This window comes from Oenanthe melanoleuca, chromosome 5 (genome assembly GCF_029582105.1).
Source record: "Oenanthe melanoleuca isolate GR-GAL-2019-014 chromosome 5, OMel1.0, whole genome shotgun sequence".
NCBI classification, from domain to species: domain Eukaryota; kingdom Metazoa; phylum Chordata; class Aves; order Passeriformes; family Muscicapidae; genus Oenanthe; species Oenanthe melanoleuca.
The window spans coordinates 15,889,633-15,916,988 of record NC_079339.1 but is presented as its reverse complement, the minus strand read 5'-3'; the positions used below and the strand labels follow the sequence as shown (position 1 = coordinate 15,916,988).

At 49.8% G+C, this 27,356-nt stretch overlaps 1 protein-coding gene across 3 annotated transcripts in view; it reads left to right on the top strand.

Annotated features, from left to right (window-relative positions):
* The window catches only part of LSP1 (lymphocyte specific protein 1), a 48,067-nt gene that overhangs the window by 7,864 nt on the left and 12,847 nt on the right, over positions 1-27,356 (top strand). The window contains exons 1-9 of one of the 3 annotated variants that reach the window (XM_056493975.1): positions 3,535-3,553; positions 3,834-3,973; positions 16,872-17,024; positions 19,051-19,140; positions 22,278-22,452; positions 23,383-23,514; positions 26,590-26,633; positions 26,805-26,886; positions 27,215-27,355. In XM_056493975.1, coding sequence (XP_056349950.1) covers positions 3,915-3,973; positions 16,872-17,024; positions 19,051-19,140; positions 22,278-22,452; positions 23,383-23,514; positions 26,590-26,633; positions 26,805-26,886; positions 27,215-27,355 — 876 coding nt within the window. In that variant the 5' untranslated portion in view covers positions 3,535-3,553; positions 3,834-3,914. Of the gene's footprint in view, positions 1-3,534; positions 3,554-3,819; positions 3,974-16,871; positions 17,025-19,050; positions 19,141-22,277; positions 22,453-23,382; positions 23,515-26,589; positions 26,634-26,804; positions 26,887-27,214; position 27,356 lie in introns of those variants that run through there. The other 2 variants (XM_056493974.1, XM_056493973.1) reach the window with 2 other exon arrangements.

Sequence of the window (27,356 nt, the reverse complement as noted above, 5' to 3'; positions counted from 1 at the left end):
CTCCTTGCCCTGCACCCTAATTGCAGAGGTGGGGTGCCCTGCCCTCCTGGCAGCACACTTTGGTGCTTGTAAAGAGCTGTTCTGGTGGGAAGGAGACAATGTGCTGCTTTTGGCTGCTAGTCCTGCTGTTTCCTCAGGATTATCTCTTGTTTGCCTGTCTTGGGCTCTGTATTTGGCTGCCTGAAAGTGAGTGCTGGCAGTGCAAGCTGGACTGAGTTAAGTGGGAATTCAGGGTGAAAGTGAGGTGGGCAAACCCTGCCCTTCAGGCCAACATGTAAACCACCCCATCTCTGCAGTTGATGTACCAATGGTGTGCCCTTTTCCCCAAACTGGGGCTCTGGGGAGCTGGGCAAATGCTGATGCCTGCCAGGCAAAGAGGTGGATGCATGTGCCTAGTGAGGAGAGGCGGGTGGGATGCCAGGATATGGGGAGAGGTTTGAGATGGCAGAGGGAAAGGTGCATAATTTAAAAGGAAAACCAGAGACTCCCCCCATCTATCCCATTGTCTATTGCTGGTGGAGGCACAGGGTCCCCAGCTGAGATAGGGCTCTTGCTCCTTGCTGAAGATGTGAGGCTGTCCCTGTGAGAACATCTCAGGGTGGGATCCCACCACTGACATGCAGGCATGGACCTCTGGGAACCATGCTGGCACTTGTAAAGGACTGGCCCTTGCAGTGACTGTGCAGTGACATCCCAGAAGTACTGGAGAGAAATGCTTGAGCTGTATTTCCTCACTAACAGGACTAGGGTATTTTTGTTTCTTTTTTTCTTTTTTTTTTTTTTTTTCCTTGACCATGTGTGAGCCTTCAACTGATTTTGCAACTAGTGCTACATAGCAGAATGATTGTGTAATTAACAGGAACTGGTGCAGCCCTATCTCACTGGGACTGCAGCCCTCCTTCCCACAGTGATGGAGGCAGACCCGCTCTCTCTCTCAGCATCTCTCCTTCTCTGCCTTCCCTGCTGCTGGGAAACTCCAGTGCCACACAATGTACTCCTGGGTGCTCCAGTTCCTCTAGTGGGGTGGTGTTTTGTGCAGAGATGTATGGTGGTTCTCCTGTTTAAACTGTGCCAAAAAAATAACTGATGAATTAATTCTTTGTTTTTATTCCCATGTCCACTGTATTCCTGCCCACTTCCCAGTGGGACCAGGGTTTTTTTTTCTGTGAAAAGATCCGAGCAGCTGTGGGACTGATGCTGACCTTACTGTTCCTGGATGCATGGTATGACTCACACTGATGCACGTGGCAGTGAGGGGCAGGAGAGGAGAGGAGTGGTGTGGGATTTCTCCTGTACTGCTCTTTCTCTGTGGGCATGTCCTTTGTGCTTTTGAGCAGTGGGTTTAAATGCTCCCTGCCCCACAGAGATGGGGATAGTGACTCTGTCCATTCCCCTTCTTGCAAGCTGTGGGGAGAAATCCCTCCTTCCTGCTCTCCTCTCCCTGTGGTCCTGTAAGACCCTGCTGATGCTGGAGGAAAGATGAGTTTTCTTTCTACATTAAATATTTTTCTCAAAGATGGAAGCTAGGGAGAAGGGCAGGAAGCCTTCCCCAGAGGTCGAGTAGCCCAGCCACCTTGAAAGATTTTTCCAGGCAGAGTTCAGTACCAGGAATTTCTCTCCCTGGGAGCTACACAGAGCTCAGCCTGTTGCCTGCTGCAGTTAAGGGACTCCCTTCCCCACTGCCTCACTTCTGGTGATTTCAAATTATCTTAGCACCTTAGACCAGTAAGAGCTAATGTCGTGACCTCTCTCCAGCCCTGCATTTCATCATCCAAGCATGGTTTGTGTCAGCCCTGTTCACTGAAAGCCCCATCTCTGAGAGGCAGCCAGTCCTGGAGCTGGGGTGGAGGTCTGCCAAGCGCTTTCAAGACAAGGAGCTCGTGCTGGCATCCTCCAGGAGTCAACCCGGTGTGGAGCCAAGGCCCTCTTGCTGGGGGAATTAACAGCTTTTCTCTGCCCATTTACACAGAGACTCTCACCTCCCATAGGTAGCAGCGTCCTGTTACCTCCAGCAGGCTGCTGCCTTCTCCTGGTGGCAGTGGCTGCATTCCTCCTGCCCCTCCTCAGCTCCCTGAGGATCGTCTGGCATCTCTGCCTGAATGAAGAGGCTTGCAGTGATTTCATTCAACCCCCAGTCGCTGCTGGCCCATGGCTGCCAGCTACATCTCTGCCTGCCAGGGCTCCTTCTAGTTGCATCCCTGCCTGGCTCGGACCATGGGAGTCAGTGGCAGGTTTGGGCGGATTCTCTCCAAAAAGAAAAACCTGTAGGTGCACACTTAATTTCAACTCTGGCCAATTGTGGTGAAGCCAATAGGAATGTTCACATGCTTAAACCTAATTACTCCTGCAAGCACTTGCAGGGCTGGGACAAGCTCTTTTTTAGCAACAGAGGTCTTTTGTGGTGGATCCCTTGCATCTTCTCACTGAATTTAGAAAGAAAAATATGCAGTGTGATATCATCTGAGCAGCCCACAGAGTGAGGCCAGCATCAATGTCTGTGCCTTGTGGATTTTGTTGTTCATAATCACTTAGGCGATGCTTAGTAAATTCCTGCAGGGAAAAAAACCAAACAAGCTGTTTTGAAATGAAGAGACAGTGGAAAGGAGGGCAGGCACTTCCTCTTTTTTTATTGCAATTTCTTGGCATATTTCATGGGCAACTTCCCCATTTCAGCTTACCAGGCATCAATAAACATTTCTGCAGAAGCAATTGAAAGGGAATGTGTAAATAAGATGAGAGGGACTAAAATCAGAGGGAAGGTGAGGGTCTCAGCAGAGTGGCTCCATCATAACTGCTCCCATTTTGCAGACAGCCAGAGGAATATTCCCAATTACCTTGGGGAACATGGGCAGGCCATGCCATGAGTACCATCATGTGCAACTATAAGGCAGGGCTGGAACTTGCTAGGTACAAGTCCAGGCACCTGTTGGTTTGGCAGAGTAGAGGATCTCTTTTCACCCAAAAAGCACACATGGATCAGGAGATGCAGTTTAGGGAAAAAGATGCTTTTGTTTTTTCCTCCCAAGAGGAGGTAGCATGAAGAACAACCACCTGAATGCGTAGCAGATGGGAATTTTGTTTTAGCAGGTGGCAATCTTAGTCCTCCATCAAGCACTCATGTACTTCTTTAACCTCCTGAAATATCAGTGTTTCATGGAGGGAAGCCAGGTTTAGCCAATTTTTTTGCCTCTTGCCCAATGTGATGGCTGGGAAAACTGAGGCATGGGCGAGTGGGTCACTCAAGCAGGTGATGGGCAATGTTTGAGAGCAGAAGCAGGGTGTAGGCTGCAGCTTCCCCCAAAATCCAGCTGCTATCTCCATCCCACGATAACATTTTTCTCTGGTGTGGCATTTCCCAGTGCCAAACCCTGTTCGTATTAATCTGACTCTTGGCTCACCTTCGGATGTGTGGGGACTGCTTGGAGGTGAGACCTTCACGCAAGACTTCTGCCGTGAATGGAGCGGCAGTGATTTACAGCCCGCCCAGTGCAAGTTGCCAACCTGGATTTCTGCTCCCTAGTTGCTTTGTGTAATCAGAGAAACAGTGGTAAAGGTGGGAAAAAACAGAAGGGAAGAAAAAAATAAATAAAAAAGGGCGGGGGGGAGAGGAGGGGGCTGGAGAAGATGAAGGAGGGAGAAAAGAGTTAAAGGCAGGAGGGGAGCGGGGAGCGCCGGGCTTTGTGCTGCGCCCCCAGAGATTCTCCCGTGGCGCTTCCACGAGGCAGAGCGGGAGGAGGAGGAGGAGGAGGTGGAGGTGGAGGAGACAAGCCGGGGGTGTGGAGCAGGGGGGGCTAGCAGAAACAAAAGGAAACCAGCTGCAGAACTTCCTGAAGGCGGAGAGGGGAGCGCGCAGAGCCGCCTGCGGCGCTGGGGAGGGGGCGGCGGCGGGACCCTGCCCGGGCGGCTCGGCCACCATGAGCAGCGCGATCCTGAGGAGGAACTCCAGCAAGCAGGGCCTGCAGAACCTCATCAGGTGAGCGCCCACCTGCCCGCGGATGGAGCTGCCCGAGGGAAAGGGAGCGCGTTCCGCACCGACCGCGTCCCTTCCAGCGGCCGGGCTCCCTCCTTACCCTGCTTCTCCGATGCTTTGGAAGCAAGGATAATGGATAGCCCTCCCTCTCCTCCCCGAAAGCTGTATGAGAAAAGCAGATTTAAACTTGCTGATGGCTTTTCCAGGAGCTCCCAACTGGAATAACTGAGCACAACTGTGCTGTGACACTCACCTGAGCCGCTGGTTCCCCCTCTCCCTGCGAGGGGTGGCTCAGTACGTGGCTTTTTGTGTCTCTTGAGTGCTGAACGCTTCAGCCTAGAAAAAGGATTTTTCTTTTTTTCCCCGCAGGAACTGTACGTTGTGCACGCTGTGATGCGCGTTTTTAATTCAGAGATCAGTGAAGGGCCGGATCCTCCCAGGGCTGCAGGCTGACACTGCTCTTTTTTCGGATTTAATTGATCACGATAGTGCTTTGAACCTTTCTCTCAGAGTATAATTGCCAGGGCAGGGAGGTGGATGGCTGAGCTGGGCTCGCTCCCGTCCGTCAGCCGGCGCGGAGCCGGGGAAGGACGGCTACATTGTCTGGGCTTTGAGATTCCCTGCCATGCGGTCACCGTGCTCTCCCTGCGGGCTGCGATTGCTGTTCCCTCCCCGGGTCTCTGGGATCCATCTCTGGATGGTGGTGGTGTGCCATGCTCAGCCCTGACTGCGCTGGGGACAGTCACTTCTCACCTTTCCATATTTAATTGGGCAGATGGATGGGTGAGAGGTGGAATTAGGGAGTGCTGGACTCACATTCTGTATCCTGGGTGCCTCTTGGCTCCCTTGTGCTCGCTGTGACTCAAGCTGAGAGCTGGAGGATGTCACCATGGAGTTTATTTCACCAGGCATTTTCCAGTCAGTTTGGGATCTCCTTGATTGGTAATGCAGCCTCTAAACCTCATCTCTCAAATAAGTTTCTTGCCTTGGAAGGTAAATGGGTGCCTACAGCCCATCCAGTCTTTGCCACTTTCCGCCCTTCTGGACCCAGGGAAGTTGGCAGAAAAGCTGCCACTGGTTGCACAGGCCCCTGGGGTGGAAAGTGGGCAGGAGAGGCTGACTCCTCTCTGTTCATCTTTTCTTTGGCCTGTTGGACCCAGTCCCTGCTCTCAGCCCAGGGGCAGTGGGATCTGTTTCAGAACAGGGCTTTGTCAGGGGCTCTCGAGGGGTGGAGAAACCTCTCTGAGTGTGCAGAAGGCAGGGATGGGCTTGGATTTGGGGCCAGGCAGATGAACTGGAGTGGGAATTGCCTGCTTACAGCTGGGTAGCAATTTATTGTGCAGGGTGACAGATGGGGGGAGCAAGGGGAAGCAGACGTGCTTCATGCAGGGAAAAGGGGTGTCCAGAGAACTGTCCTCAGCACAGCCTGAACCAGGAGTGTTTTCTGTCCTGAGTAACATCTCCAAGTTCCTCCCGCTGTGGATAAGGGACTTTTGGTGTCCCAGAGACTTTTTTACAATGTGACACGCTTCCTGAGTGGGGTTATTAAGCTTAACCTGATTGAGGTTTAGCTTTGTGGCTGTGTTTTCCAGTCCTGCTTACAGATGAGGAGTGGGTTGGGTGGGGTGTGAGGGATTTGCATGGTTTACAAACAAAAAGCCTCACTTACACTCACAGGATTCAACAGCAGAACAGGCAGGGTCTGCTCCATACACACCATAGCCTATTTTGCAGTTGTATTTTTCTCCTGGAACAGTTTCTCCTGGAGTTCCTGAGATCAGCTGTGGGGCTGGCTCTGCAAGCCTTGCCACCTTGGCTGCAGGAAGGAGCTTCTTTAATGAATGGCTTGAGGCTTCTGGCTTGAAGATATGTTGCTGTCAAGATTGCTGTGCTCTGCTTTTTCCTGTCCCAAGGTGACTGCAACAGAGTGGTTACACAGTGTCGGTCCTGGGCTCTTGTGGTGTGTCCAGGTGCTTTGGAGACCTGGAGCACACGAGTGAAAACAGCTGCTCAGAGCCATATTCATGGGCATTGGGATATCAGTGTGGCATCAGGATTTACCTGGCTGCTCCTGCTGCAGGGCAACAGCAGGGATAAACAGGGAATTGCCTTCTCTGAACATTGCACAGCTATGAGAGCTGCTCTCCAGCTGTCCAACAGCTGGGTTAAGGGTTTCTGAGCTGAAACCAGTGTAAGTTTTGTGGATTTTGGGTTGATGAGCTGAGTCCCAGTGCTTTATGCATCCTGCTAGTGCTTGACACAAAACCCCAGCATTTCAGACAAAGGGGCCATGGGTGAAGCATCACCTGAACATCAGTCCCTGCTGACAGGCTTAGAGCACATGCTGCTCCAGAGTGGTTTGGTGTGGTTGGGATCACTAGGACACATTGGAGACACTTGGTGGCTAAAGCACTGAGCCACTAAAGGAAACATCTTTCACCTCTGCCCAGCCAGGAGGTAGACTGGAAAAGTTGTCTCTCCTTCTTCCTCACTGGCTTTGCAGAAGGTGCAGGCAGGGACATTCCATTGACATCTGAAAATCTGGAGGCTGAAAAGAGCCCAGGGTTCGACTTGCAACTGCAGAGCACGAGTGGCTGAGTAATTACCTGGGAAAGGTATGAGAAGAATGGGCATTGCAGGGCTATCTGCCTTCCCTGCTTTGGCCTGTGTGCCCAGGCACTCCCCTTGTCCAGCATAGTTTCTCTATCAGGATATCACTGGGGAAGTATTTCTCCCTTTGTAGCAGCTTACAGCGATGATCCCTCACACGCCCACAAGGCTTTGTGTTTTTTTAAAGTCCTCTCCAAACATGAGCCGCTTTATCTTATTATCACGATCTCTTTTGCCTTATCCTTCTAATGGATTCCTATAAATAAGATAGAGATCCAGCACCTGTCACGTCGATTCATTCAGTTCATTATCTGCTCCTGCTGGAATTTTACTCTCCTTCTATTTATCGAGCCTGAAGTGTTTCACAAAAGAATATGGCTGTTTAATTAACCTACAAATCAGCCTCTCTGTAAAGCAGCTGTGCTGCTCCTTGGGACTGGATTATTGGGCTTTGTGGTTGACACTGCTCCCACTGAGTGCTGTGGTGGCTTGCTGCTGTGGTGTCCCATTGCTGGGCTGGGGGTGCCTGGCTGGGATGTGTGGCCCTGGGGTGGAGTGGATGTGAGCTGGAAGCACAGGGATGTGAGCTGGAAGCACTGCTGTTCTTGTCTTTTTTATCCAGCATGTGGGTGAATCTGGGGTGCCATTAGGAGGTGAGCTGTGATTTGCTCTTGGGGAAAAAGGACAGTGTTCTTAGATGCTACAACACCCCTTTGCTTCCCATCACAATGGGGACCTGGTCCAGAACAGAGCATGGCCGCTGCACAAGCAACAAATAAACCAGTGTCTCTAATTATATGTCTTTGCAATGCCACAGAGCCTGACGTGCAAATAATCCTGTGGGAGAAGGGGGCTGAATCTTGAGGATGAAAAAGCACAGGGGAAGAAAACATCAGAAAATTTGATCACAGGATAGAGCTAATTATTTACTCTGTAGGATGGGATTTTTTTGCTCTGTTATCTTCTGTGTAGTCATTTAATATGGGAAGCCAGAATGTGAGATCTGAAATGAATCTTGCACGATAGTGTTTTGGCCTGCTATACGTGATGAGATGCTTGCCCCCTCCTGGCACCCATGAGAGGGCTGCAGGCCCCCTTCTCTCTCCCTACAGCACTGCATTTTCAAGCAATGCTCTTGGTGATGCTTAGAGTTCCTCAGCACTAGGGGTAGCTTTAAAGTTCCCTGAACTCCTTGAATTTTGGTGAGTGTAGTATTTAGTTTGATCAGGATATGGGGCTCTGCCCAGCTCTGCAGGACGCCTTCCTTTCTGCCTGCATTCGATGTTTCCCAAAGCTTGCCAGGATCTTTCTCAGCAGGGAAGATGCTGCTCCAGTATTTTTGTCTTGACCTCCTGAGTGCTGAGCTGGGAACAAGGAGCTTGAAGCACATGGGAGGGCTGGATGGTGCTTTGAAGAGGAAGAACATGTATTGTGGGGTGGGGGAGTGTGTGGTTGGTGCCAGGACATGGTCTGGGCACAGTTTGTTGCCTGGGAGATAGCAACTACCTCCAGGGGCTATTGCAGCACCACGTTGCTTCAACTCCCTGGCCCCTGGATAGGTGTAGGGAGCGAGGAATTCTTGCTGTGAAGAAGTGGGGCAGCTCTTTAGGGGAAGGTGGGGAAACTGAAAGATGTAGGAATGAGCCAGTAGCAGAGCTGTTGTGTGGGAAGAGGAGGGAGGGATATCTGCATGGGGACAGCAGGGAACACAGGGCCTTCATCAGTGTGACTCGTGCTTTGCAGTGCTGCCTCAACTTGTCATGAGGAGCCTATGGTGCTTCCCTTCTTGAATCTTCCCTATTTTGATGTTTTTATTAGTGGCCTTTATTTTTTTTATCCCTCTGTGCCCCAGAGGGATAAAAAAAGGGGCAGAATAGATGGGCAGCTTTGTGGACTCCTTAGAAATGGAAGGTGAATGGGAAGGGAGATGTGAGCAGAGGCAGGGAGGAGCATCCAGGAGGGCCCTTAGGGCCAGACTGGTGGCATGCCTGGGGGATTTCCACATCCCAGGATGGCTTTTATGGTGCCAGCTGCTTGCAGAGTGATGGTAAGGGCCAAAGCAATACTTGGTGGGTAAGTCCCTCCTGGGTGCCTTGTGGGGTGCTCACCCCAAGGATAACAGCTCATCCTTTCTCTCCACTTGAAGCAGCTCATCTGTCCCCTCTGAATACTCTGTGGATCCATTCCCAGATTTTTTCTAGCCGTGGAGATTGTTTTGTCAGAACTCCACCTACCACTGACCTTTCCCAGAAACCAGTGCATGGGTTTTGTTTGCCCTTAGCCTGGCCTGACTCAGATTTTTACCTGCTTTCAAGCAATGGAAAGTTCAGGGCCTGAACTTTGAGCCCATGGAAATTTTGGGAAGCTGTAGTGAGCCTTTGAGGCCATCAGGGCTGCAACCACAGGTTGTTGGCATCCTCTGATGTTGTGAGAAGGACCACCATGTGTATCTGAGCATGGTTCACCTAGAAAGAGCACTGGGTGGAGAAGCTGAGGCCTGAGACTTTGCAGCTGGGATGGTGCCTAAAAACTGACTTTCAGCTTTCAGATTTTGATTTCGCCTCCTCCCTCCATTTCTCACTCTTTTGATGGAGCATCAAACAGCATCAGCACCATCCCTCAGCTCTCTGTGGTGGGAAAAGGGCAACTGGGGCTGACAAGTGCCTCTGTCCCATAGCAAGAAGCTGGGGTGCCATGCCCTCAAATATGGGATTTTGGGATCAGTATTTTGGGGCAGAGACTTCTCCCTCATTGTGCTAGTGATGTGGGGGTTTTGTACTACTTAATCAGTGGTTTGTCATTAGTTTTGTTTGCTTGCTTTTAGAGTTAGGATTAACAAAAACACGATTGAAACAGTTTTTCTTGTGTTTGGGCTTGGATGTTTATTACATCTTATTAGAAAGTACAGAGTGTACAACAGCACTTCTGGCTTCTTGCTAGAAGCAGGGAAAATGGCCTCAAGTCCAGTTACTACAAGGTTTTTTAAAGCTAAATAGTTCAATAGAGAATTAACAATTATTTATACTTTTGACTTAATAATTAGATTTCTATGACTTTTAGAGTGACACTGACTGACTAGAAACTACTACTCGAAATTTGTGAAGAAGAAGGAAGAAGAAGAAAGATGAACAAAGAAAGAGAACGCTTAAAATTTTTTATTTTGTTCCATACTTACTATTATACTATAAAAACTTTAAAACTTATCACTTTGTGAAAGCACACACTTCTAATTTGCTACACTCTCGTGATTTTTATTTCATTACTTATATTTAGAAGCCATTTTCAAGGCCTCAGGTCAAAAGCAGTGTTTTCCAGGGGGTCTGTGCCTGAAAGCACAGAAAGCTCAAAACCTCCTGGATTTTGGGGTCCAGCACTTTGTGAAGATGCTGTGCCCTAGCACAGCAGGGTCCCAGGGCTTGCTGCTGCCTGTGGTCCGTGCTGCAGCACACTCCTCAGCGATGGCCATGAAGGAGGGGAGCCTCAGCTCTCCCAGGGCGTGGAGCAGAGTGTTCTCACGGCCTCCAGCCTGAGCTCAGACACCAAACTCCCTCCTGCTGCTGGGGACTGCCTCGCCCCGGGGCTGCACAGTGATGGCCAAGCCAGCTGTGCTGTAAAAACCATCATGCTGATACACATCTTAATCCTGGCTTGAAGCAGGGGTAAGGCAACTGCTCACCTTTCTAGGCTCAGACTTGTTTGACAGAAGGAGTGTGTATCAAGGATGCTGGCTGACTGTAACCAAGGCAGGGAGGCTGTGGAGCCTTGCTTGTCTCTTATAAGGAGCAGAAAAATAAGATATAAAAGCTGGGCAAGGCAGTCTGCATCTCTTTGACAAGTCTATTTTCTGCCTTGCAAAAACAGAGCCCAGACTTCCTGCCCTGTAGAAAAAACCCTCCAATTCCTTGAGCCTTCGGGCTGAGATGGAGAGGCCGTGAGAAAGAGCCATGGTTTGAGGCTGTGCACAGCACTGATTTCTCACACCTACTGAGTGCAGTGCAGTGCTGGGAGGGCTCTGGCTCCAGCCCTTTCCTCCCCCTGCCAAATTCCTGACCGGTGATGTTAATGCATTATTGCCCCAGCCTATCTGTGCACTAAGGTCCCACGGTCCTGAGGGTGCAATCCATCATCTGGGAGGCGATTCCTTTGGATTCTGCCATGATGAAAATCAATAATAATAATAATAAAAAGAAACAGTTGTTCCCACTGGTTGCCTCATGCCTCTGTGAGTGGTTGTGCATCACCTGGAAGCATGGAGCATTCCATGTACCTTCTTGGAGCACAGTCCTGTGAGTGGCAGGAGGGGACAGATGAAGCTCATGATGAAGCACCAGCCCTGCTTTCATCCCTCCTCCTGCCATTTGCCACCAGCTTTCTCAAGTGTGGCTTGTTTTGCTTGTGGAAGCAGTAAATTACCATCTTGGGGCTTTCCCTGCCTGCCATGCCACAGTGACAGGTCAGCTTTGCAGGGGGTTTTATGAAGGCTAAACTAGGCAGAGTTTTATATGTGGCACATGTGCTGCATATCTGCACATCCTTCTTGGGGCAGAAATGGGATGTGCTTGTGCAGAGGAAATCCAAGATCTGTTTAAAAAAAGAAGGGTTGCTTTTATTTCTAAAACATAGATAGATCTCTGCGATGCTGAGTGTGGTTTTCCTTCTATTTCTGCTTGAAGGATGTTTGGGATGTATCATATTCTGTTTGGATGCCTTGGTGTGTCCTTATCAGCCTGTACGTGCTGCCTTTCCACACCCCCAGTTCTAGCAGAGGTGGAGATGGGCTCTGTGGCCACTCCTGGGTGTGAAGAGCTCTGTCCTGCTGTTCACATCCTGGAGGTGACCTGTGATTTATAGAAGTGGGGAGACGTGGCTGAGGCTGCACAGCTACGTGTGGGGTGGGGAAGCTTGGTATGAGAAAAAGGCTGAGGGTGAAGCACAGAGATGCATTTTTTCCTCTCCCCCTGCCCCCCTTCTTGTTCATACTCTGCAGCCTGGACTCTGAACGGAGCTCTGCAGCTGAGGAATTACATGAATGTATGGGAGGAAACGGCTTGTGGAGTATCTCTGGCTGCCTTTGACTGACACATTGCTGCTTCAGAGCTGGAATAACTCTCCTGAGGGAAGGCTGAAATAAACTTCAGGCTGTGACATAATAATTCTTCATTTTATTTCTTTTCCCAGTCTCCCTGTATTGTAGCACTACCCACTCCCCGTTCCTTATTCAACGGGGTGATAACCCAGCTGTAATCCTTGCTATCGTTACTCCTAAGGCATGGAACCCTGTGACTTCTGTGGTGGCCTGACACCAGTGGTCCTGAATGACATGAGTGGAGGCATTATCTGTGTATTTCAGCATACTTGACTCAGTCACACAGAGCCATTATGTGCCACTAAAAAGTGATTAATTTGTTGGCAGAGGGTCAAGTGGGTGAGGGAGTTGCTGCCTTTGGAGGATGTCCTCTTCCCTTTCGTGTGACAGGGTGAGCTGCTCATCTCCTGCCAGCAGTCAGGGCCCTTTATAAATAAATGTGTGATAAGTGCAATATGAAGTAAAGCCTGGCAGCTCTGCTCAGCAGCAGATGAACTTGTTGATGGTCCTAGGCCATATTCTGCACTGATGTTGTATCTGGCACTGTGACAGGGCAATGCAGGCTGCAGTGGATTGCATGGAAGGGGAAGGTCCCTTGCATTGGTTTCTGGCATCTCCCTTTCCCCAAACCTCAACAGAGCAGAGATGGGATGGCTGCTGGGGGAGGCAGGGCTGTCCTTCCCAGTTCTTCTCTAACTCATGCAGCCCCATGGCTTCCAGGGGATATTTCTAGCTGTGGGAGACTCTGAGTTTTTCACAGGTGATGGGGCAATGTATCTTCTGGAGTTGCACATGGCTCCTCCTAAATCCTGTTCCCAAAACCTCTTCCCTCTTGTACCCTGGCTTTGTGGGGGCAACCTAGCCAACAGAGGCAGCAACCACAGCCAGCACACTACTGGCCTGATAGCCTGGTGAGCTCAGGAGACAGGAATGTCCAGTGTGTTGGTAGAGGGCTCCTGAGTTTTTCTGGCACAGGTCTGCAAAGCCCAAAGCCTCTGGGAGGCATTTGATTTTCCTTTCTGGAATTAGCTTTAGTGCTGAAGGTTGGGTTTGGGCCAGCAAAGCTTCCTTTGAGCCATCAACCATGCAAAAGGCTCCTTGAGTCTGCAGAGTTTCCCTTAAACACAGCTCATCTGGTGCCAGAAATTTCCCTTGCCTGAATATTAAAATCTCCTCAAGTGCTGGTGAGGAATTGCCCAAAGGAAGTGTGACCTTCCCAGCCATGCTGGCTTGTCTGGAGTGGGTGTTTGTGGCCGTGTGGAGCAGGGCAGCCAGAGTGAGGGTGCCTGAATGCTGTGCTGCAGGAAGGGCTGTTTTGTAGTGCAAACAGAAATAAAGCCCCTCCCTTGCCTGGGGGTCCAGAGGGAGGTGAGGTCAGGAGCTGGATGTGAAACAGGCAGCTGGCCCCGGTCAGAGCAGAGATCAAGCATCCCCAGTGCTTGGCAGGCAGTGTCTCTGTGGGCACAGCTGAACCACGGTGCTTTCAGCTCATCCTTACACCTGCAGGATGTCCCCAGGAAGAGAGAAGCCCATTCCACAAAGCGTGTTTGGTTCAACCAAGACCTCCAAAAGCTGTTGGCAGAGATGTAGGGACCGTGTGAGAGAAATGACCCAGCCCTGTGATGAGCTCTTGCTGGAGCAAATCTTGCCACAGCTTTGGGCTGCTGGGGCCACTGAGATTTCTCTGCCTTTTCTCCTCCCTTCTCCAGTCACGCTAAGTTTGTTTAAGGGGTGAATTTCCCTTCACATTGCGTGAAAATCCCTCTATAGAGGGATTTTATGAAGGCTGAGTACAGGAGTGTAGCATGCTGTAGCTCATCTTGCAACTCCTCAGTCTTCCAGTCTTGCTTTCCATTTCCCCATCCTGTGATGGGTGAAATGAAGTTGAGAACTCTTGGTCCCAGTGGCAGCTATGACTCTGCTTCTTCCCCAAACCTCCCCAGCCTGGGACCGGCCTGGGACAGCGCTGGCTGGAGGTGGAGATACGTGGGATCAGCCTGATCCCGAAGCCCTGGGTAATTATTTCTAGAATTGGGAAAGACAGTTGTGAAATACCAGTGTGGGCTGAGCATGTTGGGTTACTGAATGTGATTGTGAACAATTAGAGCAACCGGGAGACCATGGCCCCTTTTTAGTAAATGGAACCATTTGGAAATTAAATCTTTCCACCTTTTTGCTTCGAAAGGCAATTTAACAGCTGACCCCCTGCTCACACTTGTGCTTGTCCAAATTGAAATGGCACATTTTGTCTGGGGTCCAACAAACCCCTGTAGCTGACCCAAACACAAGGACTTTGGCAGGGCTTAGTTTCTCATTTGCCTGTATTTTTTGCTTCATTTTGTTTTGTTTGTTTTTCACTAAAGACAAATATTTGTGCTGCTAGGTCAGTCCAAAAGTAATCCTCCTTTTTCCTCTGCTTGTCAGTGTGGTTACTGAACCCCAACGCATCACTTATTAAACCTCACTCCCCTACCAGCCTGTTTGAGCATGACAGAGGGCTCAGAATCTGAAAATAAACTCGGTTTAGGTGTTTGCTGGAGGGTGCTGGTATTTTTGAGTCACTGGGTTTTTTTTCTGCAGCCCTTATTGCTGAGCAGAGGCACACTGCTCCCAGCATTGCAGCCCCCTCAGGATGCTCAGATTGTCTGGGACACATCCCAGCACAGCAGCTGGAATTGCCCTGTGACAAAGCTGGATGGCTGTGTGGTAGAGGGAGCTGGGAAAGTTGTTCCTCTGCTTTTGCAGAAAAGCCCCTTCTCCCCAAAGCGGTCGCCCCCGGCTCTGTCCTCAGGCTGCTCGAAGGATGCAGGGACAGAATAGCGAGCCGGTGAGGTCATGGGGAGAGAGTTAGTCACATCCAACTGGGAAGGGAGAGGGCTGCCAACCAGTGCTGCTCTCACAGCCTGGAAAGCTCGTGTGGTTCAGAAGGGACCCCCCTCCAGGCTCCTAGAGCACCCTGGCCAAGCTGGGGGTGTTGGTGGAGCACTGCCTCTGCAGCAGCTTCCTGAGGAGCTGGAGGAGGGAGTGAAAGATTTTAATGGAAATCTAACTCGTTCTGGCATAAACATGGACTTTGCTTCTCGTAACTGGGGTGATACAGGCGAGAGGGGGTTAAGAGCCTTTCCGAATTGGAGACTATCTGGAGCTGTTGCACAAGGGAGGGAGATCATGGCAGAGTTTAATGAATGACTTCATTTATATATTAAAAAAAAAAAACAACAACATGGTGGCTTCCTGCCAGGTCCACAGACAAGGGTTTCTATGGGAACCTGAGGAAAAATAATAAATAGGAGTGTGGGATGAGTAGGGAAGGGAGGAGGGGAGCCCAGGCTCTGGTCTGGGTCTGCTTTGTTCCTCATGGAGACCAAGGTGGCAAGGGGCGATGAGGGAGTAAAAAGGGAAAGAGCTGAATTTGGGGCTTGCAGAAAGACCCCACTCAAAATAAGGCAGGCAGTAACTACTCAGCAGTGGGTTCATCCTGGGGTCTGCTTTGTTCCCCACTCCTCCATGGGCACAGCAGGCATGGGCAGCCTTTCTTCATTGGGCTCACACCCTGGCTTTGCTGCCTTGGGGCAGGTGGGAGTTTGGGAGGGCAGTGGTTTGGAGTCTTCTCCAGCTTCCTGACAGGGTGGTGGTGGGACCACTGTGCAAAGGGATGCTACTGAGGCTAAGCTCAAGAGTCCTGCTGGCACTGCAGTGAAATAGGCTCTGAGTGAGGCTTCCCTGGAAAGGCTAACAAGGTTCAGAGTGTAATTAAAAAGGCTACATTTTTCATCAGTTAACTCCAATGGGCTTTCTTCCCCCCCATTGCTGATGGTTATCTGTCCTGAAGCCCAAAAGAAACCAGCTTTTTGGTGAGACCCATGGTGAAGTGAGGCCCTCTCACGTGCTTCATAGTCCAGACTGAGGGCAAAGCCGGGCACGCTGGCAGAGTGGCACTCCTGGGGCCAGCTGAAACCTGCCCCTCATTCACTCAAACTGGGCTGAAACAAGTCTCAACTAAGGCATTTCTGTTTGGGTTTTTTCCCTATTTTACTTTCCACAGGCTCTTTGTTCCAATCTGGATAATGTTGCACTGTATCTCCCATTGAGCGGGTCCATCCTAAGAGGACCAGAGTCCTCAGGGTGTGCCTGAGGTGGGGAAGTGCAGGTTGGGCTGGGTCCTGCTGCTGATGGGAGATGTGTATGCCTTCCTGAAAGATATTTCTGTAAACAGGCTTGAAAATGCCAGGGGAGGCAGCCTTTGTGTCAGTTTTGGACCAGGGGTAAGTGGGGTGAGGAGGCATCTGCCCCAGCATCAGCCTCAGCATCAGCCCTGGGTACCACAAATCAGACCTGCACAGCTCCAGAGGCCATCACAGGCCCTTTGGGTGAGTGGTGGCCACCCAATGGCATGTTCCTTTCTGCCTGAATCTCAGCTGGTGCTGCCAGTGCAGCAGGAGCCCATCCCATGTGGGGGTGGGGAGCAACTGGACTGGTGTTATCACCAGAGGAGGAATGTGGCATCCCCTTATCACTTCTTTGGGGATTCAAGAGGCTGTTCTGCTGTCAGAGGTGCTATTATCCAGCAGTTCAGATGTCTAGGAGAAGCCAGGGCAGGTTTTTCTTCTCTGCAGGAGTGGCAGGAATCCAGGCAGAGCAGAGCAGGACATAGGTGCTGCCCTCCACCACTGTTTCCTTGGCTTCTGGTCAGGCAGGAGCAGCTCAGCTGCCTAAGGAAACTCATCCCCAGAGCACAGATCTTGCCTCGAGATGAAGGTTGGATATCTTGCAGCACTTCAAGATCCTTTACAAGCCCTTCAGACATCTTGCAGAATTGCAGAACCATTTACAAACCCTTCTGGGGGTGCAAAGCTGTTTTTGCAGGGAATGGTGATTTCCAATGGGCTTCAGCCCACAGACAGGTGTCTGGTCTGGCAGGAAGAGGATATGTACCACATCTCCCTTCTGGAGACTTGCAGGCTCTCCTGTCCCCCTCTTCCAGTGCCTGTGTCCCACTAACCCTTGCCCATCAGTCAGTCCCACTGCGGAGCTGTGCTGATGAGGTGAGGATGCCACTTGGAGCATCCCCGCTCGTGGTGGGGGCACTCCTCTGCACAACACTTCTGCTTGCTGGGGGGAGCCCAGACACCTCAGAGGGTTGTTAGCAGGTTTCACAGGACTGCCTGATGGCATTGAAGATGGGTTTTCCCTCTGGTTTGGCAGGCTGACAGCACAGTGGAGCGTGGAAGATGAGGAGGAGGCGGCGAGAGAGCGGCGGCGGCGGGAGCGGGAGAAGCAGCTGCGGTCCCAGGCAGAGGAGGGCTTGAATGGCACCGTCTCCTGCTCAGAGAGTGCAGCTCTGGCACAGGAAAACCAGTAAGAAATACCCGTGGATAAATCCTTCAGCAACAGCTCCTTCCTTGCAGCAAACCCCTCCTGCGGTCACTGAGTGTGTGTCCCTGTTGTTTGGGGTGGTTTGGGGCAGGCTGGGCTCTGACAGGGAGTCCCCATTGCCAGTGATTTCAGTACTTTGTTAAATTTCAACTTGAGAGTCATCCTACATCAAAAGTAATGGAGTTTCCTGATACGTGCAAAGACAGACGTGCCTGGGGATGTGATGCACAATCAGTGCAAGCAATCACCTATCGTGGCTGGGCTTCCCATTCCTCCCTCAGAGGATGCTGCCCTAGCACTGGGAGGCATGAAACAGCACCTGAGCTGGTGCAGTTCACAGCTCCAAGGGTTAAAATTAACTTTGTGCTTTCATGGGCCAAGACCTAAATGGAAATAGCTCAGGAGGCATTTATGGAGATGCTGAGCTATCTGCTGTCAAAGAGGAAACACCTGGAGAAGGGATAGGATGACATCTCCAGCATGTCACACCACATCCTACTGCAGCCTCCCCACATCCATGGTTCAGCAGCCCAGATGCTGTGCAGCACTGGGGCTTGCACAAAAACTAGTCTGCACTCTGAATTGCCAAATTCTTGTCTCAAAGTCCTCAGTCTTACCCCTATTTATGTGTTCAATTTATTTCTAAATCTATTGAATACAATGGAAGAGTGGTGACAGGATTTGGAGTTATAGTCACAGAGAAGCAACATCTTCATTTTACTAGGAAAATAGCAAAAGTTATTTATGAAAACCTACTCTTTTTCCATTAAAAGTTTTTTTTTTTTTTTTCCAAGATACTTCCAAAATTATTCAGGACTTCTTTTTTTTTTTTTTTTTAATATGAAAGCATTGCAAAATACCTTCACAGTCTTTTGTGGAAATACCCACGGTGATATTCTGCAGACAAAACCACTGCAGTCTGTTCTAAAAGCAAACAGAAGGTCTGGAGAATAATAACACTCATTAGCTTTTCCAAACCCCCCTTCACGTGGGGGCTAGGAAATAATTTGAAAAGGTCTTTAAAACAGCAGATGAGCTCTCTGGTCTGTGCATTGCTGGTTGGTCTGTGGGCAGCCTCAGGCCAGAGCAGTGTGCAGCAGCCCCAGTAACCCAGGAGCTTGCAGGCTCCAGTCCTGTTGGCATGGGCACAGCCACAGCCTGCAGGACCATTGGCATTGCCCAAATTTAATGGAGTGCTTAGGAGGGCAATGACAAGAACAGCTCCTAAAATGAAGGGCTTTGATCCCTGCTCCATGATGTCAAAGCTTGCTGGGCCAGGCTCAACCACGAGGATGTTTCTTCTTCTCTGGCCATTCCCTGGTTTTGTTTACAGCTGCTGACAGCCACCTGGGCTTGCTCATGCAGCCAGGGTCAGCCCTGGCTATTAATCTTCTGAAAAGCTTCTTTCTCTCTTGTGTAAATCCTGCCCCCTCCTTCCTGTGGCTCTTCCCACGCTGGGACTCGTCCTATCCATGTCACTCCCCTTAGTTCAAACCCACCCCTGCATTTCCTTGCTCCAAAGGGGCAGAGTGAACCTCCTGTTCTCCCTTACCCCCACTAAAGAAAACCAGAAATAGTCAGGAGAGGGTGTGAAGAAAAGACAGGAGTGTTCTTGGGAGCCAGAGGGATGGACATCAGCTAAAGTGATGATGGGGCTGTCCTGGCATTGTGCTTCTCCTGGGGCTGTGTTTGCAGAGCGACACAGGGAAGTGGCCAGACTTCTAACAGCATTTAGCCAGTCTCCCTTCCTCTCTGGGAGCTTTTCTGTTAGCTTGAGCACACCTTTCTGGCCAGGGCCACAAATACTGGAGTGATTTTGCCATGGCTACCTTCAACAGTGCAGCTCACCCGAAGAAGAATAAATGGAATAACTGGAAGGAGATATACATAATCTGATAATAGCAGCCTGACACAGATAATAACTGTGTCAGGCTGTGGCTCTTTCAGGCCAGGTTTAGGCCTTTCTGCCTGCCCCTCAATGCTAATTTTCCTTCTTGCTGTGTTCCAGCTATGACTTCAAGCCATCTGGGACTTCGGAGCTGGAGGAAGATGAGGGGTTCAGTGACTGGTCCCAGAAGCTCGAGCAGCGCAAGCAGAGGTGGGTAGGACACAGATGAACCCAGGGGAGGGGTTCCCATGTCCCCAGCAAAAGGACTGTCCCTGAGGAGGGGTGACCAAACCCAGGTCAAGCCTGGCACGGGGTAAGAACGAGGCCAGAGTCTGGAGCATCAGCAGGACAGAGCTGGCCCCACACCACTGGGCCAGATGTTCCCTCCCTGCCATTTGGGCTAGCAGGGAGGAATGGCCCAGGGGTGGCCCCAAGCCTTGGGGATGTTTGGAGTGAGCTCTGTGCTCCAAGCAAGGGCAGCCTGCCAGGACGCCTGGCTTTGGAGGAGTGACAACAGCAGATTTAAGCCACCTGAGCTGCTGCAGGGGCTGAAATGGTCTCTAACATAATCCAGGCCAGCCTAAAAAGCTGTTGTAAGTTATTGCTGCTTCCTGGCTCATGTCAGCATAGTGGGTGTTATGGCCCCAGCCCACCTTGTGCCTGACTCCTCTTGGAGCAGGAAGGAAAAAGGAACCAAAGAGCCCTGGGAGATGCTTGTGTGCCAGCTGTTTAGTCCCCATCTCCCATCACTCCTCCCTTACAGAAAAAAAACAAACTCCTGCTTTAACCACTTCCCTTGGATACCATCTACCTGCACATGAACTCTTGGCAGCTTGATTTTACAGGGAATTTTTGGCATAGCCTCTTCTTTACCCTGAAGAATTCTTTGCACAGAGAGGTGGTGGATGCCCCTTCCCTAGAAACATTCAAGGTCAGGTTGGACAGGGCTCTGAGAAACCTGATCTCATTGAAAAGATTTCTGCTTATTTCAGAGGGATTGGACTAGATGACCTTTGAAGATCCTTTCCAACCCAAACTATTCTGTGACTGAAAAAATGCTTAAGATTAATATTTACTGCTGAATAAATAAAAAGAACACAAAGTTTTATTACTTTTCTCCAAATGTTGTGGCTAAACCATGCTGCAAGCTGTACCTTTGCAGCCCTGACCCCACAAGCACTTCTCAAGCAGCTCCAAGGCCCAGCACCATGTGATTATAACATCTGTGGGAGCAATTAGAAATCATCTGCTTTTTGGTTTGCTGCCTCTTTTTCCAGCCCCCCTTACAAAGAGCTTTTCTGGAAAGAAAGGCTACTGCTAGTCCCTGCTTGGCCTTCAAAAGAGAATTAGTTGGAATTAACATTATCTTCCCCAGGTGTTTCTCACTGGGTTTTTATGGGATGCTTGTGTTTATCTTGTAGCTTGTGTTATCCCTGTAGGGAGGGGTGTTCATGGCAGGTGCTGCCCATCAGTGAGAGGTGGTACTTTAAAAGCAGGAGCTGTAGCTGGAGTTGTTTGGCTAAGGGCTGGTTGGGAGGCAGCTGAAGGGGGTCAGACTCTGGGAGCAGGTTTTTGCAAAGGGCTCTGCATCATAGTAGGGGCTCTGCTCCTTTCAGCAGCTTTGTCCCTCATCCAGAGGACGAGCTTGGGGTGTGCTATGAGCACAGGTAGGTTGTTTGTCCCCTGTGCTGGGACAGGCAGTGCTGTGGCCAGGATTCCCCAACTCCCTTTGCTCCTGGAAGATGAAGCAAGTCCTGGGTTTTAAGCAGTGGCTGTGAAAGAGTGGATGGAGACAGCTGCTTTCTGTTGGATGGAGCTAAACCAGGTTCTTGCATCCTCTGAGGGCCTTGGTGCTGAAGCATATTTTCTTTTTGGTCCTGGTTCCCCTCTTTGAGGTAGGAGAGCTGTGCTATCAGCTGTGTGAAAGAAGGTGAAGCTGTGCCAGCTGCTTCCCACACAACAGTGCTGTGGTGTGAAAGGCATCCTATAGGCTGCACTGTGTGCTAGCTTTAATTTTTAATATGAGCTTGCACTTGAGCTGGAGACATTGCTGGCATCCTGGTGGAGAGCTGCAAGCTTCCTGGGCCTTCAGAGCCTGGTTGCCCTTGGTGAGAGGATGGTGAGAAACAAGTCAAGTGAGCAAGCATATTCATCATCTTTTTTCCCCATGTGGTCAGTGTGGAGGGCTGGCTGGTAGCTGACCTGTGAGCTGCCTTCCCAGCAGCACAGAGGTGGGTGGAAAGGTCTTGTTGGAGCTTGTTTTTGTGTTTTGGTGCTGCCTGTTGAGGGAGGAGCAGTGAGTCAGCCTTGCCCTTTGGCAGCTGCCTGCTAGCCAGCTCTCTAGCCCTGCTCTCTCAAGCCAGGCAATTTTCTAAGAACTGGGTGGGAGGAGAAAGCTCTTTTGGCTGGGGAAAGTAAGATGGCAATAACAGCTTGGTGTGTGGCTGTGAGCCAGGGAGAGTTCTGGAGTTCTGTACTCTCAGTGTCCCTGTGCCCAAAGGCATGGGCTGCTCTGCCTTTGCAAAGCTGATTGCATAAACATACTCCTGGGTCTCCTCTTGCAGCCTCAGAGACCTGGAGCCATTCTCTTGTACCAAACCCACTGTAGTTTTTTAAACCCCTAAGCCAAGGGGTGACCCCATCTGCTTTGGAACTCCTTTGTTTTGCTGGGATGTGATGTGAGTAGATGTGTAATTTTTTCCAGTGGGCAAAACTGAGGCTTAGAATCAGGTGTCAATACAGCATTGCTTGTGAAGCACTGTGCTTTGCCTGTGAAATAATTCCAGGGGAGTGGCTCTGCAGCCTTGCCCTAGAGTTTAGCTTCAGCTTGAGAAGCGTGTTCATGTGTTGTTGGCTGGATGCTCCAGCAGGAGACTCTGTTAACATGGAGGATGAGCTTTGGCAGAGAAGGGCTGTGTTTGGTGCCCCACATTGAATTAATGCTGGGAGCCATAGGAGCAGCATCATATTGTGTTTGACTGCAGGATGTTAGCAGGGATTTTAGCTGTAGCCAGGCAGGGAATTGAGCCAGCACCACATCATGGTAGCAGTGTCCTCTCTGCCAGGGATTTGAGCAGAGGGCTCTTCTCTGCTTTCCTGTGGGTCATGATGCTGGTAATGTGCAGGTGCCTTCAGCTCTGCCACAGCTCTTAGCTGAGCTTTGTCCTGGACACTTGAAGTGGGGGAGTGAGATGTGACTGCTGTTACATCTGGGTGCCTGGAGCAGGCTGTGAGCCCTGTGTGGAATACCCAGCACGGTGTATGCTTGGAAGTGATAAAATTGAATTTCTAGGGGTCTGTAGGCTCATAACTGGGATGTTCTTCTCTGATCCCTCCCCCATCTCCAGGTCTCCAAGACAGTCCTACGAAGAAGAGGACAGTGGTGTGAGAGAAGCTGAAGTCAAACTGGAGCAGATCCAGCTGGATCAGGAAAGCCCAGAGGAGAATATGGCAGTCAGAGAGGAAGAGAGGCTGTGCCAGGAGGAAGAAGAGGTTCAAGAGCAGGAGCAAGCTGAGCAAGAGGTGGGATCAGGAGGTGCTGATCCTCTTCTTTCCAGAGGACTATCCATGCCTTGGCTGACCACTGCTGCTGGGAGTTGAGCCCATGTGGACATTGATGTGCTTTCATGGCATGACCTGGGCTGGTTCTACTCTCCTGTGTGCTGTGCCTTCTTATGGTCACTGCAGGCAGCCTCTGCCCTTTTGTGAGGGGGGTGTGCTTGCTCCCAGAGCTTGTGGTGGCTTTGCCACGTGCCTGTCATACTGGGGAGGAAAGTGTTAATTTTCCTGTGGCCTTGTGGGCAGTGAGTAGCTTCACAGGAGAACTCAAATCTAAATTATACTGCTTGTTTTTTCTCTCCCCAGCCTTTATCACACCTTTGGAGTGCTTTGTTTTGATAGATCTCTTAGCCTTGCATTGCTCTCAGCTGAGTTGTTTTCTTTTTTTTTGTTCTCATAATTCCTGGTAAAGGGGAGAGAGAGACAAAGCTGAAATTCAAATGGTGTTCATGCTAGAGGGCTGAGCTTCAAATATAATTTGTAAATGGATTTTGACTGTCTGGAGCTAGTAAGATTTTTGTATTGGAACTGTGTATTACTCTTTTCAACCCTTTATTCTAAAGGCAGCTTTTCTCTGTCCTTTTGACCTCTGAGAAATTAATGTTTTCATATCTCAGTTGTGGTTAGAGATCTTTATAACTGATGCAAAGACCCCTTTTAATACCATTTGGGAGTCTTGAACCTGCAAAATTTGATTTCTGCTCTCCCTTCCAAATGACATACGAGCTTCTTCCTGAATGCTTCCAAATTAGATAATATTAACTCAAAGTTTCTGTGCTTTTATGTTTATTTAGTGTAAAGCAGGAAGCCTGGGAGACAGGGAAAAATCACTGTTGCTGCATAGTAAGCAGTTTGACCAACTCACTTCCTGGCTTATTCTTTTTCTGCACTCAGGAAAAGAAGAGAAGGCGAAATGATGGAGAGAAGGAAGAAGAAACACCAGAGAAACGCCAGAAGGCTCCAAGCATTGCCAGCCTGGAAGAGGAGGAGCTGTGCCCTGACCACACTGCAGTGTGCTCCACAAAGGTTTGTGCTCTTGGGGCCCCTCATATGCATGACAGAGGACCCAGCTGATGATGAGGAAAGATTATCCAGTCTTAGTGATGTGGGGTGTGAATCCCGTTATCTGTCCTGCTACAAGCTGAGACAAACCACTTGAGCAATTTGCTTCATCTTTTATGGCTGTCAGCCCCTCCTCTCCTCCCACTTTGCCTGCTTGAGCTGTTGGAGGCTGTAGCAATCACTCTAAAAGTCTAAAGTTCATTGAGGGCTCCAGGGAGTATTGTGATACTGAGATGCCTGTGCTTTCAACTTGTGTAGTCTTCAACAAAATTCACAAGAACTTAATCTTAATGAAATTTCCCTTCCAAAGGGAAAAAACCTCAAATAACTGAAACAGTGGCATTTCCCTTACTTAGAACAAAATGTATGGCTTCAGTTGTTTAAACAAGTGGGGATTTCTGTTCTCTGAAGCATTGTGTCCTTCCCAATCACATCTGTCTGCACTGATGCTCTTGTGAAACTTCCATTATTAACACCACCTGAATTGCATCTTATGGCTTGTATTGCATTTGCTACAAATCCTCAGTTCTGTGTGCTTTTAAATACAATATATACAGATAAGTGTTTCTGTACTGAATGGGACTTTTTGTCTTTGTAAGCCTTCACCTTTTTGATTGTAGCAGTGAGGGAGTTGGTGAGGAGTCTGTGCAGCCTGTTAATCTGCTGTTAGAACTACCTTTGCTTTTTTTTAAAAAAATTAGTTTTGTGCTATTTGTGGCTTACTCAGTATTTCCTGACTGAGGATGATTGCATGAGTACTTCCTTTTGCATCAGTAAATAGATGGCAAGAGGAAGGTTTCATCATCTACAGCCATCAGATTCTTGCTCTTAGTGGAGAATCCATTTTATAGTCAAATGAAAAGAGGAGAGAGATAGTGGGTGTGGATGCAGGCTGGGTGCTAATGCCAGGTTTGAAAAGGGTGGTGGAAGTAGCCAAAGCATATTCCTGAAGTGGGACTGGTGGGAAAATGGGGAAAATGCTTTCAGCAACTTTTATATGCTGAAACTTCTGTCTTTACAACCCCAAAATGCACATATCTTCTTGACCTCAGCTCAACTGCTTCTGCTAGGATTAGCCCAGGGAAAGATTTAGAAATACAGTCTGTTTTATAATGGTTATGTCAGAGCTTGCTGGCACACTAAGCTGGATGTAAAACTGTTCAGGAAAAATCTGAGCTTGGAATCTTTCCAAAGGAAGGGTGATCTTTACACAGCTAGCAGGGCTCTGTGAACACACTGGCCACCAAGAAGGTGTTTTGGCACAGGAAGCTCAGCAGAAGCCCTGCTTGTAGTGGAAAGACAAAAGCATCTGCAGGCAGTGGTGTGTTCTCTGCCAGATGTGGCAGGTGGAGGCTGGCTACACACTTGGGGCAGGCTAGTGTTGGGTTATAGGGGGATGGGGTGTTATTTGGGGTTCAGAGGGCCAGTGGGGTTGAAGTAGGGGTGTATGGAGGCAAGGGGGAAGTCTTCTGCCAGTCCTGTTTTGTCACAGGCTGCTTGTGAGCTCTGAGTTTTGTGACTGGCTGGATGAGTAGCTGTGGTTTCTTCAGACCTTCAGAAAGTGCTTGGGACCAAGGAAATGCACAATTCTCACTGCAAGGAAATTCCAGGGGTGGGGAGAGGTGGTCTCCAAATTGCACAGTGAAAGTTTGTTCCTGCCTAGACTGTCATACATTGTCACTTAGAGCTTTTTCTAGGCCCCTCTGTGTTTAACCTGATGCTTGTTCATGGCCTTTCAGAAGTGTCTATGTATGCACACCATCTCCCTAGCAGTGTTGGCAAGGCTTTTTCCTATTGACACCTGCTTGTGGTTGGGGAGCTGAGGCAAAGATCTGTCAGATTCCCCTTTCAGGCTGGTGCTGTGCCCTGTCAGGTACCAGCCTGCCCATCCATGAGCAAGGTGAAGTCTGAAATCATGGCTCAGGGGCAGGCAGCAGCTCCTGCAGAAGGAAAGGAGTGAGCTGACAGCAAGCAGAGAGCCTGCCCAGCAGACAGAGCTGGCTGATGGGCTTCTGTGCTGCTGCTGTGGGGGACCCTGCAGAGTGACTCTCCCCAGGTCATCTCTGTTAGCCAGGGTTGCACTGTTTGGTTATTCTCTAATGGGCCTTGTGCTCTTGGGCACAGCTGGTAAATGTGTCCTCCATGTGACACTGTATTGTCTTCTGTTTAGCTAAAATTTAGCACCAGCATCCTGAAAGCATCTTAAAGGATCATTTAGTGCTGTTTTTTATCTGCTAACTTGGTAGGTGATGTTTCCTGTGGCACAGGCAGCAGTTTAACAGGGGGAGAAGGCTCCTTTTTGCTTGGTTGCTGCTCCTTGACTCTGTGGGAGTCGGTGTTAAGAAAGCCCCCCTTTGGCTTCAAGGTGATTTTTCTCTCTGTATGCTTGCTTATTGGGGCATGAAAGAGTCACAAGGTTTAGCAACATTTCAGCTTCCCTTTCCTGCAGTGGTTGTGAAGTGTTTGCTTGCCTTCCTGCCTTGGCCAAAGAGTTGTTGCTCAGGAGCCTCTGCTGCAAAACTCTTTCCTGATGGCTTGACATGAAGAACTGCCTCACAGGTGGCTTCATGTGCTGATTTGCCCTGTGTGCTGTCCTGGTGTGGATAAGTTGACTTACCTCATGCCTGTGCTGCTCCCATGCTTGGCTTCTCTTCTGCAAATGTGGCCTCTAGTTTTCCCCTTGTCTTTCTGTACTTGCCATTTCCCTTTTTGTGTCTGGCTAGGAAGCCAAAGGTCTGAGAGAGACCTTCACCAGAGCAAGTAGAGAAAATGGTCTTGGTTGATGTTTCATTCTCAATTTACACATTGCTGGTTTACCTCTTAAATGGATTGGGATTCTCTCTCCTTGATTGGAAAGAAGGAAGAAAGGGGATGCTCACTGTCCCTCTTATCAGTAGGGGAACATGGGGGCTGACTGAGGGATTTATAACCAAAATATGGGTGAGAGATCAGGGCCAAGAAATGGTCAGCTAAGTTGGCCTGCGTCCATCTGAGATGCATGGACAAAAGTTGTATCTTTGTCTTCTTTTTCCCTTTCAGATCACAGACAGAACCGAGTCGCTGAACCGCTCAATACAGAAAAGGTATTTCTGGGGTTGGCCTCGGGGTAGGGCAGGTCACTTGCTGCAAATGGACATTGTCAGCAGCTCCTGCTGTGGGGAAGGGCAGGAGCGAGGGGCTGCCTGTGGCCCCACAAAGCCTTCTCTTCTGCCTTGGCCTGGGGGAGCACCTCAATCCTCCTCTCTGTTCCGCAGTAACAGCGTAAAGAAGAGTCAGCCTCCTCTCCCTGTGTCGAAGATTGATGACAGGCTGGAGCAGTACACACAGGCTATTGAGGTGGGTTGCTGTGTTGTCTCTGCCCCCACCCTCCCAGCAGCCCTCTTTGCTCTCAAACCATGCCTCTTAACTTCACCGAGATGACAACTAAATTGTCTTCCTTGGGATGGGAGCACTCCTTTCTCCTGTGTCTATGTCCCTCCGCAGGTAGATTTCGTTAGCAAGCTGTCCCATGCTTGTTTTTTCATGTTCTCTGCTTAAAAAGTGGGAATATCTGACAAGAACTACTCTACAAGTCTCCTTTTACAACCCCTTATCTCCAAGGACCTTCCAGGCTTAGAAATAATCAAGAGACTCTCTGATGGCAAGCTGTCTGTTTATTTTCCAGACCTCCACAAAGGCTCCAAAACCTGTCCGGCAGCCCTCTCTTGACCTTCCCACCACGAGCATGATGGTAGCCAGCACAAAAAGCCTCTGGGAGACTGGGGAGGTGACAGCTCAATCTGCTGTGAAGCCCTCACCCTGTAAGG